Genomic DNA, 17,591 nt, shown 5'->3' on the forward strand with positions numbered 1-17,591 from the left:
CTTCATTACCAAAGAGTCAGAATCAATAAACAGAGGTTTAGGGGTCTGTAAAAATCTAAAGACCGACCACACAGAATTCTGGAGTCAACAGTTTAGGCAGACTCATTAGGTAAATAATCTTATAAAACATCCACCATACTCAGGACTCAGTAAGGTGGTGTTTTACTATTCTTCCGAGGTAGGAGTAGGGAAGGAAAAATATATGAAATATATCTGCCCTAATTTTTATCAGCCAATCCCAGGGTCAGGACATGGATCTTAGATACACGATTTGAAAGATCATTAAAGCAAACAACAAAAGCCAACAGGATGCTTACGATTTGTAAGAAATGTTATCTAGGCTCTTTTCCAGAACTGTTTACAGAACTTTATGCTTACTATACCCTACCATTTTACTATAATCATAAATGAAGGCAAATTATGCAGGAAATATGATCTCAACAAGAGAGATCATTCCAAGCTTGAAGGAAGAGAATTAACACATACTGGACAACTGCTATGTGCCAGGGACCATGGCTTGCATTCTCCTAATTCCTTATTTGATCTCCACAAAAATCCAATGAGGAATGTATTTTAAATCCCAAACTGAATCTCAGACAGGTTAAGCATATTACCCCGTATCAGAGAGCTATAAGTGATAAAGCCAAAACTGAAATCCATGTCTAACTCCAAAGACTACTTTTTCCTATTACTCTTCGATACCTCTTAAATAGGAATCCTTAGAAAAAAGGGGTAGATAGGAGATGACTTAAATGCACTTAGCAAAATGAAACCCCTGCATCCAATCCACTCAATGAATACTTAAGTAACAGGGTCGCCTGGGTAGCTCAGTCAGTAAAGTGTTCTACTCTTGGTTTTAGCTCAGGTCATGTCAGGGTTGTGAAACTGAGCACCATGTTGGGCTCCACGCTCAGCGCTGAATCTGCTTGAGATTCAAAAGAAAGAAAGAAAGAGAGAGAGAGAAAGAAAGGGAGAAAGAAAAGAGAAGAAGGAAAGGAAGGAAAGGAAAGAAAGAAAAAGGAAAAGAAAAGAAAGGAAAGGAGAAACAGCTACTGTGTGAAGCACTAGGCTAGACACATTTACTTGAACAGACCTGAGAACTTAAGGAACCTGTCCCAGGTCACACACCTGTTAAATAATGAGAAGACTAGAACTCAGACAGTCTGATTCCAAGCACCACGCTCTCAACTACACTTTAACTGGCTCTCTGAAATTCAAAGGAAAACACAAGTGAAACATTAGGTTTGTCCATTAGGTTAGGCCAATGTAAATCTATACAAATAGTTTTGAAAGGAAACTGTTAGTTGACTGGTTCCTAGTCATGGAATCCACTAGTAATGGGCCCACGAGATGAAAAAGGGAAATGCTTTTTCTTTTCTCAAAGTAATTCATACTTTTATACATATCGACCTGTATTATGTAGAGTCTTAATAAAGATTAACTGCCTTGATAATAAATATTACCAGCTAATATTTGCTTAATGCTTTTCATGTTTTCCAAAATGTTTTTACATACATTATTTTAAGTGACATAACCATCAATAGCTTCCAATCTTTATTCCTACAAAATAAAGCCAGAAGTCCTGGCCACTACCTAAGATCCCTTACAGCCCTGCCTTTCCAGCTTTATTTGCTACCAATCACACACAAGATACTATGTTTCAGCTATAATGTTCTTTGAGGATTCTACCTTTGTTTATGCCACTGTTCATGCAATTCCCTTTGTCTGGAATGGTCTTCCCAATCAGCCATCTGATAAATTCCTATTGTTTTTTAAGAGCTGGTTCAAATACCTTCCCCATGAAACCTTCAGCCTGCTGAATTAGTTACTCCCTCCCCTAAGAGGGAGTCCTAGAGGACTAAAAAATCCTTTTTTACACACCTGTGACACAGGATTTACCATAACTATTCATGTGTTTCTTTTTCCAAGAGATTGAACACTTTGTAAAGGCTATGTCTTTCTCTTTTTTGTATGCCTAGTGCCAAAGTCCTAGCAGATATTTAATATTTATGAAATGAATAAAAGAATGAATTATATAGAACACTGAGTTGGGAATTAGAAGATGTTAAGTGCAAGTCCCATATTAAAATACAAAGTTTACACCTCAGTTTTTTAGTCGTAATTAATTTTCAACTCAATTCTACATTTACTGCGATGACTGTGCTTCCTAATCAGTTTAACAGATGGAAATATTCTGAGAGCTCTTTAGAATGGTCACAAAAAATCCAAATAATTGTTATTACCTCCTCCATCATGACATCTTGTGTGGCTGAGATTTCTCCTCTGGTCGCTCCACTGTGTACCAGGTTCCGTAGTCGTATACAGAATTCTCTCATCTGTGACAGAAACTTATTCAGTACTCCAAATAGTTAACCCAACTTCAACTGTAAATGAGCCTAGTAGACCAGTACTAGTTCTTTTGAAGTGTAACTAAACCAAGACCCAGAGCAAAGTTCATAAAAACATCTCCCCAACCAGTCCACTTAAAAGGCTAAAAACTTTCCATACGGGGAAAAAAAACATGACTTATTCCCAAAGAATTCTAGAGGGACCTGTTCCTGCTCTACAACTAATGATACCCTCTGTGGCAGTATGGGCTTGAGTATGGGGAAAACGTCTGATTCCATAATGCCTATCACCCCTAGGAAAAGCAGGAGACTTAAGATTATTATGCCACTAAGTCACTCTAGTATATTTTTATTTAGAAATTTACTGGTTGTTTACTTCTCCTTCCTTACCAAATCATTATAACAATAGCTATGCCAATCTTATAGTTTTCATTTTTGTTGTTTTCAATGTTGAAAGTACCTGAGATAAAGGTGAGTCTTAAATGTAACCACAGTGCTCTAAAAAGGATCTTGCTCTCCTCTAAAATGAAATCCAAAGATAGACTATTAAGGATCTTTTAACCTGTGGATAAGAATTCTGAGTTTCCTGGGTGGAAAATAACCTACTTCTAATATTGGGGAAACACAATCTATAGCTTATATTAAACTCCAATCTTTCTCCCAGGGGTGACAAATCCAATCTCAGCCTTGTAGATCAAGAGAGGCTATTCTGAAAACTCCCAGTTCTCAAAAAAGAGGTCTGGCTGGTGGAGTAGCATCCCTGTAAGATTTATAACCTTTCTTGGGGGGGGGGGTGCCTGGCTGGCTTAGTCAACAGAGGATGCAACTCTTGATCTTGGGTTTGTGAGTTCAAGCTCCACGTTGGGTGCAGAGTTTACTCAAAAAAAAAAAAAAAAAAAAAAAAAATATATATATATATATATATATCTATATATATCCCACCTTGGGAAAATGGGTTATGTAGCAAAAAAGAATGATTCATTAAGATAACTGAAGCAATAAAAAGCAGTTCAGGGACTATATCAAATCTTTAGTGGGTGGATAAACTACACTGATGTGGTTTGGGGATGCCTCAGAACTCTGCATACTCTTTAAGAAAGTCTCACAAATAATTCTCTCTGGTTTTACTAGAACATAAAATTCTCCCAGCTACTAGAACCCAGTGGGTTTATGGCCCATATTAAGTGTGGGACTTTCTTTCCTTAGTACCCACAAGAAAACATTTAAATTGGAGCACCTTGGTGGCTCAGTCAGTAGGGCAGCTGCCTTCGGCTCGGGTCGTGATCCCAGGGTCCTGGGATCAAGCCCCAGATCGGGCTCCCTGCTCAGTGAAGAGCCTGCTTCTCCCTCTCCCTCCGCCTGCCACTCTGCCTATTTGTGCTCTCTCTCTGTGTCAAATAAATATATAAATAAATCTTAAAAAAAAAAAAAAGAAAACACTGAAATCAATAGAAATAAAAGTAGAAATTTTTTTTAAAAGAAAATCAACCTCTCTAAGCTCAATTATTTTTAAAGTTATTATGTAGCTACATTGCCTCTGAAAGATACTGAGTAGCTATCTTGTACATAAATTGTACACTGAAATGCCCAGGAACCCCTCTGGAAAATCAGTTAAGTTTTAAGGTAAGTACACTAAATTCAATCCCACCCTGCTCCATATGTTGCACCTTGTGATTCAGAATATCATTCATCCTTCTGGTTGCCTCTGTTGTGTAAGATTCAGGGAAGCACTTCTTAGGGACGACACCATATTTTTCTAAAAGAAAACACATTTTGGTGTTCAATAAGGTAAAAACATACTCCAGCACTAGAAACTGTGGCAAAAATAGCTATCACTTTAAAGGCCATAGTTTGCTGGTCTAAATCAGAAAACTTAACAATCTTATGCTTCATAATAATAAACAGGTCACTGAATCTGGGTATTTATCAATAGATCTAAGAAAGAATTCTGCTCTTTTTATCTATAATACTATGTAAAGAGCTCAGCATGATGAGGTTTTCCCAAAAGACACCACTTTTTTGAATGAGGATATTATTAAACAGCTGCAGTTGTTATGAAACGGCTGTGTCTTGATGACACTGATGGACAAAAGATAACTTTTTCATAGTCATAGAAAGTTGGTTCTACTTAATACAACCATTTCTTCCTTAACCAACTCTTCACAGCACCTATCTCCTTACCTCACATTTAAGAAAGGTACTTAAAAGGTGAGAGTATGAGATAAAAGTTCTCAGAGCTAACTGTACATCCTTCTGGGGGACTGATTTTACTCTGCACATAACCACCAAAGAAACAGCCCATGCCCAACTACAGGGCCTTGCTTGATCATGCTGAGTTTCAGTTCCATTAGAGAAAAGCTCTTACCAACAATATTGACAAGCATATCCCACTGTCCACCATCATTCGCAGGATTCATAAGCAAATACTGCACCAGCCTACCATCCTCAGGCTCCTTCTTCTGGGCTGTTTCCACAAAAGCATTTAAGAAGAAATAACAACGTTCAACCTAGGTAAGAGAAGTTAAAAAAAATTAAAGGAAAAGAGAGCTAAAATTTTTATTGGCACTAGCAATACAAGAAGAGTTTGGGCCTACCATAGCCCCACCACAGATATTTTTAAACTAAAGTTGGTAATTAAGTATCAGTATCTGGCTTCATAAGAATATTTAAAGTTTCTTCTTCTATTTCTATAGCTACATTCCAATAGTTTATCCAAAACCATGCACTGCTTTATTTTGAAACAAAATCTGATAGAGTCTTAATCTGTAAATATCTAATGAACATTTATATGATGTACATTTTAAAAATTAAAAAATTAAGTAAAATTATTTATTGTTTTTCATATAAGTACTACCCAGAGATGGGAAATTAGGTCCTAGAAAGACCAAATAACCTAAATAAAGATGGTAAAAGGAGAAATTATTAAAAACAAAATAAAAAATTTTAAATAAGTTAAGAAACAAAGAAGCAGTAGGTGAGTCAGTAAGTAGACTTATTATTTCCTTGCAAAAAAGTAGCCACCTACCAAACAAAAGCAGTTCTGCCTTTGAAGAGTCAACCTTTGATACTTTGGAAATCAGAATAAGTGGTGTCCCATCTATAATGGAAGGAAACTACAACTGGAAAAGCAAGAAACGAAGAGCTAGTCCCTATCAAGGTTGATACTGAAACAAGAATCTTGCAAGATCAGTCCCCTACCTTGTCCCAGAAAAAGAGATAAGATTGACTAAACTCAAATTCTTCAATATTTAATTTTTTCATGAATGGAAGTCTCATAACATTCAGACAAGAAAAGATCCAGCATCGCCCTGAAACAAGAAAGCAAACCAAGAAATTAGACTACAACATTGTCCTATCCCTGTTTCCCAAAACTGAATGCATGAGAAGATCTTGAACAATTAAAAACTAAATCAGAAAGAACAGAAAATTAAAACAACACCAAAACAAGGAAGGTAGGAATTAGTATTTGAAATATATATGCAAAGGCTTAATATCCTTAACATATGAAAAAATCTCTTTACATATCATTTAAAGAATCCAATACAAATCACCTAAGAAAATCACATTAGAAAAAGAAATATGGCTAGAAAGACATGAGCAGAGATCATGAATACATAATGGCCAGAAAAGATACAAATGGCAAAGAAACATTTTCAAAATGTAAGGTGGGGATACATTATTTTTTAACTGATTACACCCAGTATTGGGATGGATTTGAGAAACAGCATTATTATACAGTCTGGATAGAGATCTAAACAGGTACGAAATACCTGAGGGCAATTGGGAATATATGACAAAAGCTTTAAAAAGACCCCACCCTTTAATCTGGAACATAACAGTATATGCTTCAATATAAGATGACCCTAACATAAGTCAATCCCCAGTCTCCCAAGAGAATTAAAAAGAAAAAGTTGTTGGGATATCTAGCTGGCTCAATCAGTAGAGCATGCGACCCTTGATCTCAGGGCTGTGAGTTCCAGCCCTGCACTGGGTGTAGAGATTATTTAAAAAATAAAATCTTCAGGGGCACATGGGTGGCTTAGTTGGTTAAGCAACCAACTCTTGCTTTTGGCTCAGGCCATGATCTCACTGCGAGACAGAGCTCCGTGTTGGGCTCTGCACTGGGTGTGGAGCCGGCTTGGAGATCTTCCCTCTACCTCCGCCCCCCTTCCCTGTCCCCAACCCCTGCACACAGGTTCACACTCTCTCTCTCAAAAATAAACAAATAAAATAAAATCTTTAGAAAAAAAGAAAAAGTTGTTTAGCCAACTGGATCATACAGACATTGAAAAATAGAGATGAAATAGTGAATGTCCACCTACAACATTTAGTAATTTAAATATATACAGATATTTAAAGTCATGTTAACATTAATAAATTGATATAGCATTGTTTTTTTCACTTTCACATATGTCATTTTCACACTGATTCACTCTTCACTTGTAGCTTGGTATTGTGCTTTTGCCATCATTAGACCCACTCTTGCAATTAGAACACATCATCTTTCTTCCCTCTATTATGTTTGAGTCACAGTAATTTTTTTTTTTTTAAAGATTTTATTTATTTATTTGACAGAGAGAGATCACAAGCAGGCAGAGAGGCAGGCAGAGAGAGAGAGAGGGTAGCAGGCTCCCTGCTGAGCAGAGAGCCCGATGCGGGACTCGATCCCAGGCCCCTGAGATCATGACCCGAGCGGAAGGCAGCGGCTTAAAGCACTGAGCCACCCAGGCGCCCACAGCAATGTTTTGAACTCATGCATGATGCTGTTCCTGAAAACTGTTTGCCAGTGCCAATTATACAATCATCTTCTTAACTTGTCTGGTAAGCAGATAATCATAAACTCTACAATGTTACCATTACCTGTACTGATTTAAGTTATTTATGATAGCTAACATTTCCATGTGAGGTCCTGTCCTAGGAATATACTATGTTCAAATTTTTCACCTTTTTAAAAAACTGATTCAATCCAATGATTTCTATAAGCATCCAAAACTAGCACAGATTGAGGTCATTTCAGAGTAAAGTGCTTGCCAAATTGTATTTTACTTCAAAATAAATTAGCCAAGAGTGCTCATTACGAGGATCTCTGTGAGGCCTCAAACATAGGGTAACTCTCTCTTTCCTAAAGGAAAATTCAGAGGGAAAACCTTGACTTTTATTTGGGCATAACTTCTTGACTGCTATGAACTTATGTTCATGCTATACTGGTAAGTGAGAAAGGTAGACAGGTTACCTAACAATATGTAAGGTATCCACCTATATTAACACACACACACACACACACACACACAGAATAAAGACCTGACAGAAAAAAATATATACTTGTTGGTATTTTGCAAATATTCTACACTGAAGAACAATTAATTTTGTGGGAAACCTGGGTGGCTCAGTCGGTTAGGTGGCCAGCTCCTGATTTCAACTCAGGTCATGATCTCAGAGTGCTGGGAAAGAGCCCACCGCAGGCTCCACACTCAGAGGGAAGTCTGGCTGAGGATTCTTTTTCCCTCTCTTTCTGCCCTCCCCCTGCCCATGTGCCCCACCCCCCGAAATAAATAAATCTTTAAAAAAAAAAAACAAACCAATTTTGTAACAAGAAAAAACAATTAAAAATAAGTAACTATAGTGGTTTTTGAAAGTCACTAATGACTTAGCTCATCTTTACCTTGGGTTTGTCTGGATGCCACCTCTCTTATATTATTAAGTATATTATATTTATATATTATTTATATATATTATTTCCCAGTAAAGAAAATCTGGATGAACTGTTAATGTGAAAACTGCATGAAAATAAACTACATAGCTCATGTGATATTGATATCTGTTGTAAACAACAGTGTTACTACAGAATATGTAAGACCTGATCTATTCCAGAGGTCACTGAAATCCGGACTGTGTAGTACCACTGGGACATTACTAACTGGATCATTTGTAGCCTGACAGTCCACACCATCCCAAGCACGTCCTACTATGGCAAAACAGTAATTATGGCAAGGTCATGCCTTTTTTTTTCCTTAACATTTAAAAACCAATTTTACTGAGGTATAATTTACATACAACAAAATATATCCATATGAAGAGTCCACTTTGAATTCTGACTGGCTCTCAGCAAGGACTGATCTGCTTTCTGTCAAAACAGACTGGGAGTAGGGCGCTTGGGTGGCTCAGTCGGTTAAGTGTCTGACTTCAGCTCAGGTTATGATCCCAGGATTCTGGGATCGAGCCCCACGTCACTCATTCTGCCCAGTGGGGAGTCTGCTTCTCCCTCTCCCACTTCCCCCACTTGCGCTCTCTCTCTCTCTCAAATAAATAAACAAAATCTTTAAAAAAAAAAATAGACTGGGAGGGGTGCCTGGGTGGCTCAGTGGGTTAAACCTCTGCCTTTGGCCCAGGTCATGATCTCAGGGTCCTAGGATTGAGCCCCGCATCAGGCTCTCTGTTCCGCGGGGAGCCTGTTTCCCTCTCTCTGCCTACCTCTGCCTACTTGTGATCTCTGTCTGTCAAATATATAAATAAAATCTTTAAAAAAAAAACAGACTGGGAATAATGTTTAAAGGGATACACTTTACAAAGTTCTTTTAGTACGATTTTGTTATAAGAAAGTCCTCCTTATTTAGATTCCTGGATAACCAATGTTTCACCGTACCTGTTTTTCTGACAGTGGTGCAAGACAACAAAGCAAGAGCTCTTCAGGAGTAAGGCGTGGGAATTGAGTATTTTTCTGTATTACAAACTGGTCTATTGGCAGGAAGTGAGCCCATTAGCACGTCTGCTCAAACTGCAACCAAAAAGCCTACTTAAAAATAACATCGTGTCTTTTCCATTTCATACATTTGTGTATGGCCTTCAGAGCAAGAACATTTTGGGGAGTTTCTGGATCATGAACATTTTTGCATGGTTCCCTTTGTACCAAAACAAGGTATCTCCAAGACACCAGGCTAAAGTCACCGAACTTCGGGACACCATACAGTGAACTACATTCAAACACATGACCATGGACTTGTCATTTCAGTGCTTAAAGCAGATACACTATCAAGGCACAGAGGACCAAAATAAGTCACAAGGTAACGTCCTTGGATCTGCCTTTCCCTGTGCCTGTTCTCTGGAAATTTACTTCAAGTTCTTTCAACACAAACTTCTACTCGGGACCACTCTTAAGACATCAAAATGGGGGCGCTGTCAGGAAGGTCCAGTAAAGTGCGCAAGGAGCTGTGAGACCTCACCTGAGCTCTTCTGGTTAGTGACTGGCTTGCCTTCCTGAGTCACAGCGTGCTGGAACACATGCTGGGCACCCTGTACCGTGGCCCTCTTCAAGCAGATGTCCAGCAGGTCGTGGGTGGTCCCGACATTCTGGGCAAGTACGAACTGAGGGTCGGAATTCAGTTTCTGAATCAGAGCAGCTACCTTCTCCGAATTCAGCCCTGTTGGAAGACCAAATGGTATTTCTAACACCAAAAGGAGGCTTTAGAGGACCGATCCCAGACTCCCACTGTTTGGCTCCAACTTCGGAGGACCGACCATCCGGAGATGACCCTTGCGGCGGCGAAGCCCTTTACTGGCGACCTCCCCAAGTGCTGTCTCCCTCCAAGACCGCTCCAGCCCGCCCTGAAAGCTCCATTCCCTCCTTCGCCCCCGGTCCCAGGCCCGGTTCTCTCCCCGCCGCCGGGCCTCCGGGGCCCAGCTGGAGCATCCCCCAGAGAGGACCCCGCCAGGGCCTCGGCGGGGAAGAGCGACGCCTCACCCGCGTTGTTCATGGTGGCCACGCCGCCCGGCTGGGGACCGGTAGCTTCGGGGTTCTCAGGGGGAGCACCGGGGTTACACCGCGGCTCGCTGCCTCAGCGGTCGGACCTGCCACTCGCACTCGGAGCGCCGGAAAAAGAGAACCGGCTTGGTGGCAGCGCAGGGCTGAGGCCCAGAGAAACGGGGTCCGCGGAGGGACAAAACTCCCCCTCGCGTTGCTGAGTCAGCGCCGTCTGGGATGGCCCCGCCCAGGGGAGGGGCGACCGGGCGGGCTCACGGCGCTGTCCGTCCCGCCCGCGCCCCTGCCCCGCCTCGGCGCGGCCGGGAGTGGGCCCCACGCGACCCGGGCTCCCTGGCCCACCCTGCTCCGGCTTCCTAGCTGCCGGGGTGGCTGCGCGGTTCCGTGCTGGGCCCAGAGCCCGAATAGTCTGGCCTTGGGGACTGGACCCAGTAAGCCTTTCCAGAAGCCTTTAGGGCGCTCGAGGCAGCGGGGTGGAGGGGAGGGACTGCATAATTAAGCGCAGGCTTAGGATAGGTTGACTGTCTTACACACACACACACACACACACACACACACACACACAGTTCCCAAAGGCTCTTCCTGTAGGCATCCTTTGCTGACCATTCACTGCATTTTCGATGGCAACTTGTTGCTTGGATTCTAGTCAGAACCAAGTTCTTGTATTTGAGGGAAAATTGGAAGCAAGCTCTTTCCCACCCACTCGGGAGCTACTACCACGGTTCTACAAACACACATCTGCTCGTTTCAAGAAAACTACCCATTCTGGGCTTCAGGGAGTCAGTGAATGTTTCCTGCTTAGCCCAGTATGTGCTGGGGACTTAACTAAAGGGAATGACAGAGGTCGGTCCTACGCATCAACCATAGATCGCCAAACTCTCTCCAAAACCTGCCAATGAGTGTCCCTATCCTCTCCGCAGGCTTTCGGGATAACTCAGATGTTTTAGAAGGTTTTGAGATTTCGAAGCCCTGTTACATTGTTTTTCGTGCTCTGAAACCCCAGTCTTTAATAAGATGTTGGAATGGGACCCACGGATGATAAAGCAAATAGAAATGTATCTGCCTTATTGAAAATCCTTTCTGCTACTCAGAAGTGTGAGAGTCTATCGTGGAACCAGAAACCTAGGTCTTAGATTGAGAATCATGACTGGTTCTAAGGAATCCTATTATCTCAAAAGATCCACGCTCAGATACTAGTTGTTTGAGAAGTACAATCTCTATGTCCCTACAGAGACATAGCTAAAGTTTGGGGATATGACATAACCGTCTCCAACAGAACCCATCCTGTTTTGAGATGCTTCTGATGTCCGAAGAAAAGGAACGGGCTGAAGTTATGCTGAAAAAAAGCCATTGGTCCTTTCACAAAATGATGTCCATGCACCCTGCCCAATTCGACTTAAAAATTTTATTCAATGTCTTCCAAGGTACCAGGCACAGAACAAGCTGCTGATGATACCAAGACTCACAAAGCTTAGGCTAGCCCTTAAGAAATTCACAATGTAGTGGAGAGGATACAAAATAACTTTTAGACAATTTGTACTAGCATACCAGTAGTACTGTAGAACCAGTGAGGAGAGAGCCATGAATTAGGGACAGAAGTGCCTGAAAAAGAGATGATGAGTGAGCATAATCTTAGAGTGGATGGGATTTTGTAAGGCAAAACCAACCAACCAATCAAACGAACAAACAAACAAACAAAAACAGAGGAAGGGCACACACGGCACCAGCAAAGGCACAGAACATTAAAGCACATGGCAAGAACTTGTTAAAGAAACTGTGCATCATAGTCTGATGTGGTTAAGAACAAAGAAGATGTCGAGATCAGGGGCGAGGTATAGAGCTGGAAAGGTGGGTTTGGTCAGGATATGAAGGCTTTTATATGCCATACCCCAGCATCTGTTGTTTATCCTATGGTTAATTGGAAGAATTGGCTTTTAAACAAAGAAGCAGTTTGCCTAATTCTGTATAATGAAAGAAACCCAATGGCGATGAGGAGGGTGACGTAGAGGGGAGAGGTTCTGAAGTTAGAGACACCAGTTAGGAAGCTGTAGTGCCTTTGGGAGACAATCCTTAAACTGAGGAAAGGGAAAAGACGCAGACAATCTGGAAAGTTTTCCATTGAACGAGAAGCTGGAGGGCGGTGCTTTAACCCAGAGAGGGAATACAGGACAATAGATGTTTGGGTGCATGCGAGCAGGGAGCTAATGAATCCAGCTTGGGCCTTGGCAAGTTTGGGGCACCCACAGGACCCCGAAGAACAGAAGGAGAGGAGTTGAATGAAAAGATGTCTAGAGATTAAATAAGACATGCCAGTCTTGGAGCCACGAAAGTCAATGAGGTTGCAGAGGGAAAGAGTAAAGCAAAAAAGGACTGAGGACCAAGCAGAGTGCCCTGGGTGGCACCATGCAGCCTTGTAGGGTGTTTGAGGCACAAGGGTGCCAGGCTGAGTGGGGTGAATAGGACCTGAAGCCCAGTCCAAGCTCTGCTTGCCAAGCCACGCCCCCTGGCCCAGGGCTGTGCTCAGAGCATGGGGCATCTTTTACTGTTTATTACAAGGAAGCCATATTGGGGTACTATTAACTCTAGAAACAGCAACATTTAAAGAACAGGTGAAGACAGAGGAGCCCGCAGGAAGGGACAGAAGGAGCAAACAGGTAGAAGAAGACATGGAGTGTTGTGTCTTGGAATCTAGGCGGGCAATGAGAAGATGGCGAAGGGGACTGAAAGCTTCAGGAAAGTTTGGCAACTGGATCATGGGTGAGCTTAGAGAGGAGAACCACACTGCAGGAAGTGGAGAGGGAAGAACTAGCAAGGAAGCTCTTTGGGGAGAAAAGGAAAACATGTCCACCAGGAGGATGAAAAGCAGGAACCAAAAGAGATGCCAGATGCCAAGAAGGGTATAATGGCTAGAGTAAGAACCCAGAAAAAGAGGAGGGATGGAATCACGGGGGAAGGTGGAGGGGCCAGTTTTGCAGCCAGTGCCACCCTTTGCATGCCAGTGATTACATTTCCCCACCCCATGCCCAGACATTCCTATCAACAATTTGCCAGGCCTCTTACTCTGCCCTTGTTGTCAGGGTGGTACCCATAGTAACAGCTTTCCACTCAGCAGCTCACACCCATGTATCCAGCCCCCGTGTGAGCACAGAGATGGAATGCAGAAGAAAACTGGTTTCCCAGTGGGTTCACCCCAAATGACCCACCCAGCAAGACAGTGCCCCAAGAATAGAATTTTTAAGACCTACCCCTCTAACTCTGTCCAGAAGAGATGTTGCTGGGCTCGGGGACACCTTGTAGAACAAAGCAAGCAGAAACAATTCTAATAGGAAGTCCCCAATATTAGCAAGAAAATCTTTATAAATCCTGTGAAGTGGGGCCACCTGTCATTGTAGATGTGCCAACCGCCTGTTGCTCCCACGGGTTCTCCCCAGCTTAAAGCAAACAGGACCGGTCTCAAGGCAAATTCTGCATCCTCGCTCTCCGTTCTGTGCTATCCACTGGTCTTTGACATGTCTTGGTCACCTGCTTCTACTTTGATGGAAAAGACCAGATTTTTATGTTGGGTGGAATTCTGGATTAGGAGATAACCCAAGTATTTCTACATTTAAATGTTGTCCTAGTTGAACTCTCCTACACTGTTGGTGGGAATGCAAGCTGCTGCGGCCACTCTGGAAAACAGTATGGAGGTTCCTCAAAAAGTTGAAAATAGAGCTACCCTACATCCCAGCAACTGCACTACTGAGTATTTACCCCAAAGTTAAAAATGTAGTGATCCGAAGGGGCACCTGCACCCCAATGTTTATAGCAGCAATGTCCACAATAGCCAAACTATGGAAAGAATCCAGATGTCCATTGACAGATGAATCCATAAAGAAAATGTGGTACACACACACACACACACACACACACACACACACACAAGAATATCACACAGTCATCAAAAAATGAAATCTTGGGGGCACCTGGGTGGCTCAGTGGGTTAAGCCTCTGCCTTTCTTTCGCTCAGGTCATGATCCCAGCATCCTGGGATCGAGCCCCGCATAGGGCTCTCTGCTTGGCGGGGAGCCTGCTTCCTCCTCTCTCTCTCTCTCTATGCCTGCCTCTCTCCCTACTTGTGATCTCTATCTGTCAAATAAATAAATAAAATCTTAAAAAAAAATGAAATCTTGTCATTTGCCACGACATGGATGGAACTAGCGAGTATTATGCCAAGCGAGCTAAGTCAATCAGAGACAGACAATTATCATATGATCTCATGGATATGTGGAATTTTAGAAACAAAACAGAGGATCATGGGGAAGAGAGGAAGAAATAGAACAAGATGAAACCAGAGAGGGAGACAAACCATAAGAGACTCTTAATCATAGGAAACAGAAGATTGTTAGAGGGGAGGAGACTGAAGGAATGGGGTAACTGGGTGATGGACATTAAGGAGGGCATGTGATGTAATGAACACTGGATATTATATAAGACTGATGAATCACAGACCTGCACCTCTGAAACCAAGAATATATTATATGTTAATTAATTGAATTTAAATTTTAAAAATAAATAAAAATAAGATAAATAAATAAATGTTGCCTTAGTTAACACTGAGATTTGCTTTGATCAGGAAGCCTTCTGATAGTTCATCAAACCTAACAGTAAGCTTCTGAGGTCACATTTTGGTGCTCTGCTGGGCCAAATTCAGCTCCTAGATGTATTGCTTGGCCTGCGTGGTATTTTAAATTTTTGAGCCAATATTTAGAATCGAGAGGTTTTGTATACAAATCTGGGCTACTGGCTTCTTTTGAAAATATTGTTTCCCCACAATAGTCATTTCTCTATCAAAAGTGAAAAATATTGTTTCCCCATGACAGTCATTTCTCTATCAAAAGTGGAAGAAAAAAAGAACTACAAGTGAAGGGATCCCATATAAACTTCTTTATATCAAGCTTGCTTCACTCGTTTATATGTATTACATTTATTTATGTTTGAGTTTTTCATCCCCTAATTTTGGGTGCCTAGGTGCAGTTTGGGAGGACTACTTCTCTCCTTCTATATACTCCTGCATACCCTTGCCTCCCTGAGATAAGTAATGTCAGCAGGAGGGGACTCGGATAAGGCTTTCAGATACTGAATCTTGGAACTTTTAGGGCCCAAAGGAGCCAGTATCCCTTCACTACACTTTTCCTCCAGACATACCCATCTGAGTACAGGTAACTGACAACTTCAGGACTTCTAACTTCCCTGCCATTCCCAAACTCCATGTAGGCTTAATCTAGCCCTGCTACCCCTCCTTCAGATTCAAAGTTGACATCAGTTATAAATCATGTCCGTGCCTTTTTTTTTTTTTTTGAAACATTGTCCATGTTCTAAAACAACATTGTTGTATCAGCCATAATATACCTTCCTCTTTCCTCTGGATATGACGTTTCTGCCCCTCCCTCGCTGTTCTGTATGCTAGCTATTCACAGAGCATTCCAGGCAGAGGACACAGCATACACAAAGACATAGAGGCACACATAGGCTTGAGTGTGATTTAGAAAAAGTAAGAAAGTCTGGTCAAGTTTCATGAGTATTTTATTTATACAAATTTGAAATTGTTCATGATAAACTATCAACAACACCTTACTGCATGCACAAAATCTGAAGCAATGTGAAGCCTTCACAGTGTTTAACACTTGTCAGAGAGGACATACTTTCAAAGCTGGTGGTGGCTAAGTCAATCAGAAAGTACTTATGTAGAAAGAAGGGAAGGAAGGAAGGAAGAAAGGAAGGAAGGAAGGAAGGAAGGGAGGGAGGGAGAGAGAAGGAAGGAGGGATGAAAGAAAGAAAGGAGGAAAGAAAGAAAGGGAGAGAGAAAGAAAAAGAAAGAGAGAGGGGAAGGAAGGAAAGAGGGAAAAAAAGAAAAAGAAGAGAGAGAGGAAGGAAGGAACGAATGAACGAACAAACTACTTTTGCTGTTGCCACATGGCGGAGCCATTTTAACTAGTAAAATAGTATCCTCCCTGCAATAAATTTACATTTATCACAAAATAGTCTTGCTAAATACTGCTTCTAAATAGTCTTGAATTATGGATGATTTTAACCTTGTGTGAAGTTTTCAGGAATGTATCCCTTGTGTAAAATTCGACTGCGCTAGAATTTGGTGTGACAAGAGTAAATGATAGGGAGAAAGAAGACATATAGGTGTAAGAAATAAGGTTGGAAAGATTGTCTATAGACAGATTGTGAAGCACTTTGAAGGTCATGCATCTTTTATTCATGGAGATATTACTATATCCACAAAATTCTCCCATAGGTAGCAAGAAGAATGGGAGAAAATTATCTTCAAGTAATATTGCCCGTAAAGGCAATAGGTTAGTAATATATTTCTCCCAAATATTTCATTTCCCTCTTTTCCTTCCTTCCTTCCTTCCTTTCACTTATTCAACAGCTTATTGAACTATCTACTATTTGGCAGCAACTACACGAAGCACCTGATATACAAAAATGAATAAGATATTGGTCCCTGACCTCCAGGAGCTTCAATCTAGTAGAGAAAATAAAAAATAAAATCAATCAGTATTTTTTGATTAATGCAAAAAATATTCAGTGAGTACTTACTATGTGTCAGGCACTGTGTTATATGTAGAAATACACAGGAAAGACAGACAGACAAGATTCCTGCCCTTCTGGTACAGGTAACTGACAACTTCTGGTTGTCTTCTGGTGTCTGCATTCTACTGCAGGAGACATAATAAAGAAATGCAGATAATTTCAATAGCGATATAAAGAAAATAAAACATGATGTGAGAGTGATGGGTCAGAGATACCGATAGCATCAGTAGCCCATCTGAAGAAGTGACCATTTGGGCTGAGCCTGAACGGCAATGAAGAACTGGACATGTGAGGATTTCTGGGAAAAAGTAGAAAGAAAAGGGAAAAGCAGGGGCAAGGGCTTCAGTATAGAAACAAGCAGCAGCCAGCCAGGCCAGAAAGAACCTAGCTTCCTTCTGGCGCCAGGATCTGCCACCCCCAGTGTTAGTACCATTCTTGGCCTTTTCCCCCTCATGCTTCCTTTTTCAAGTCTAGTGAGGGAAAGTCTGGTATTTCCTTACTTCCTTCTAGGAGTTAAAACCATCTTTCTGGAAGTTTCTGGCAAATTTCACCCTGAATTGTACTGTCCACAATGAGGTCATGTGCTTTCTCCTGAACCAGTCATTGGCTAATGGAAGGGGATTTACCCCCTACATCCATCTGTCAGGCCTATCCCTGGTGCAATACTCAATTCCCCAAATTGCATTGCTTCTCCGGAGTGCAGGATGGGTGGGATGGCTGTGGGATGTCAACCTGCCCACTACACCAGTAAGATGTTTAGATTTTATTCTAAGTGCGATGGAAAGGAGTGAATGAACGTGTTCTGGTTTATGTATTTAAAGATACACTGAAGATATATGTAACACATTTAATTAAAAATAATATTAAAATTATACAAAGAATTCCTAACTATTAGTAGGAAAAAG

At 41.4% G+C, this 17,591-nt stretch overlaps 1 protein-coding gene across 1 annotated transcript in view; it reads right to left on the bottom strand.

The window, feature by feature from the left end:
• Positions 1-10,292, bottom strand: part of BLMH (bleomycin hydrolase) — a 46,768-nt gene extending 36,476 nt beyond the window's left edge. The window contains exons 1-6 of the mRNA XM_045985779.1: positions 10,087-10,292; positions 9,569-9,766; positions 5,547-5,656; positions 4,714-4,855; positions 4,016-4,104; positions 2,244-2,336 (exon numbers count right to left, since the gene is read on the bottom strand). Coding sequence (XP_045841735.1) covers positions 2,244-2,336; positions 4,016-4,104; positions 4,714-4,855; positions 5,547-5,656; positions 9,569-9,766; positions 10,087-10,099 — 645 coding nt within the window. The 5' untranslated portion in view covers positions 10,100-10,292. The remainder of the gene's footprint in view (positions 1-2,243; positions 2,337-4,015; positions 4,105-4,713; positions 4,856-5,546; positions 5,657-9,568; positions 9,767-10,086) is intronic.
• Between the last annotated feature and the right edge of the window lie 7,299 nt (positions 10,293-17,591).

Source organism: Meles meles, chromosome 18, assembly GCF_922984935.1.
Source record: "Meles meles chromosome 18, mMelMel3.1 paternal haplotype, whole genome shotgun sequence".
Taxonomy (NCBI): Eukaryota; Metazoa; Chordata; class Mammalia; order Carnivora; family Mustelidae; genus Meles; species Meles meles.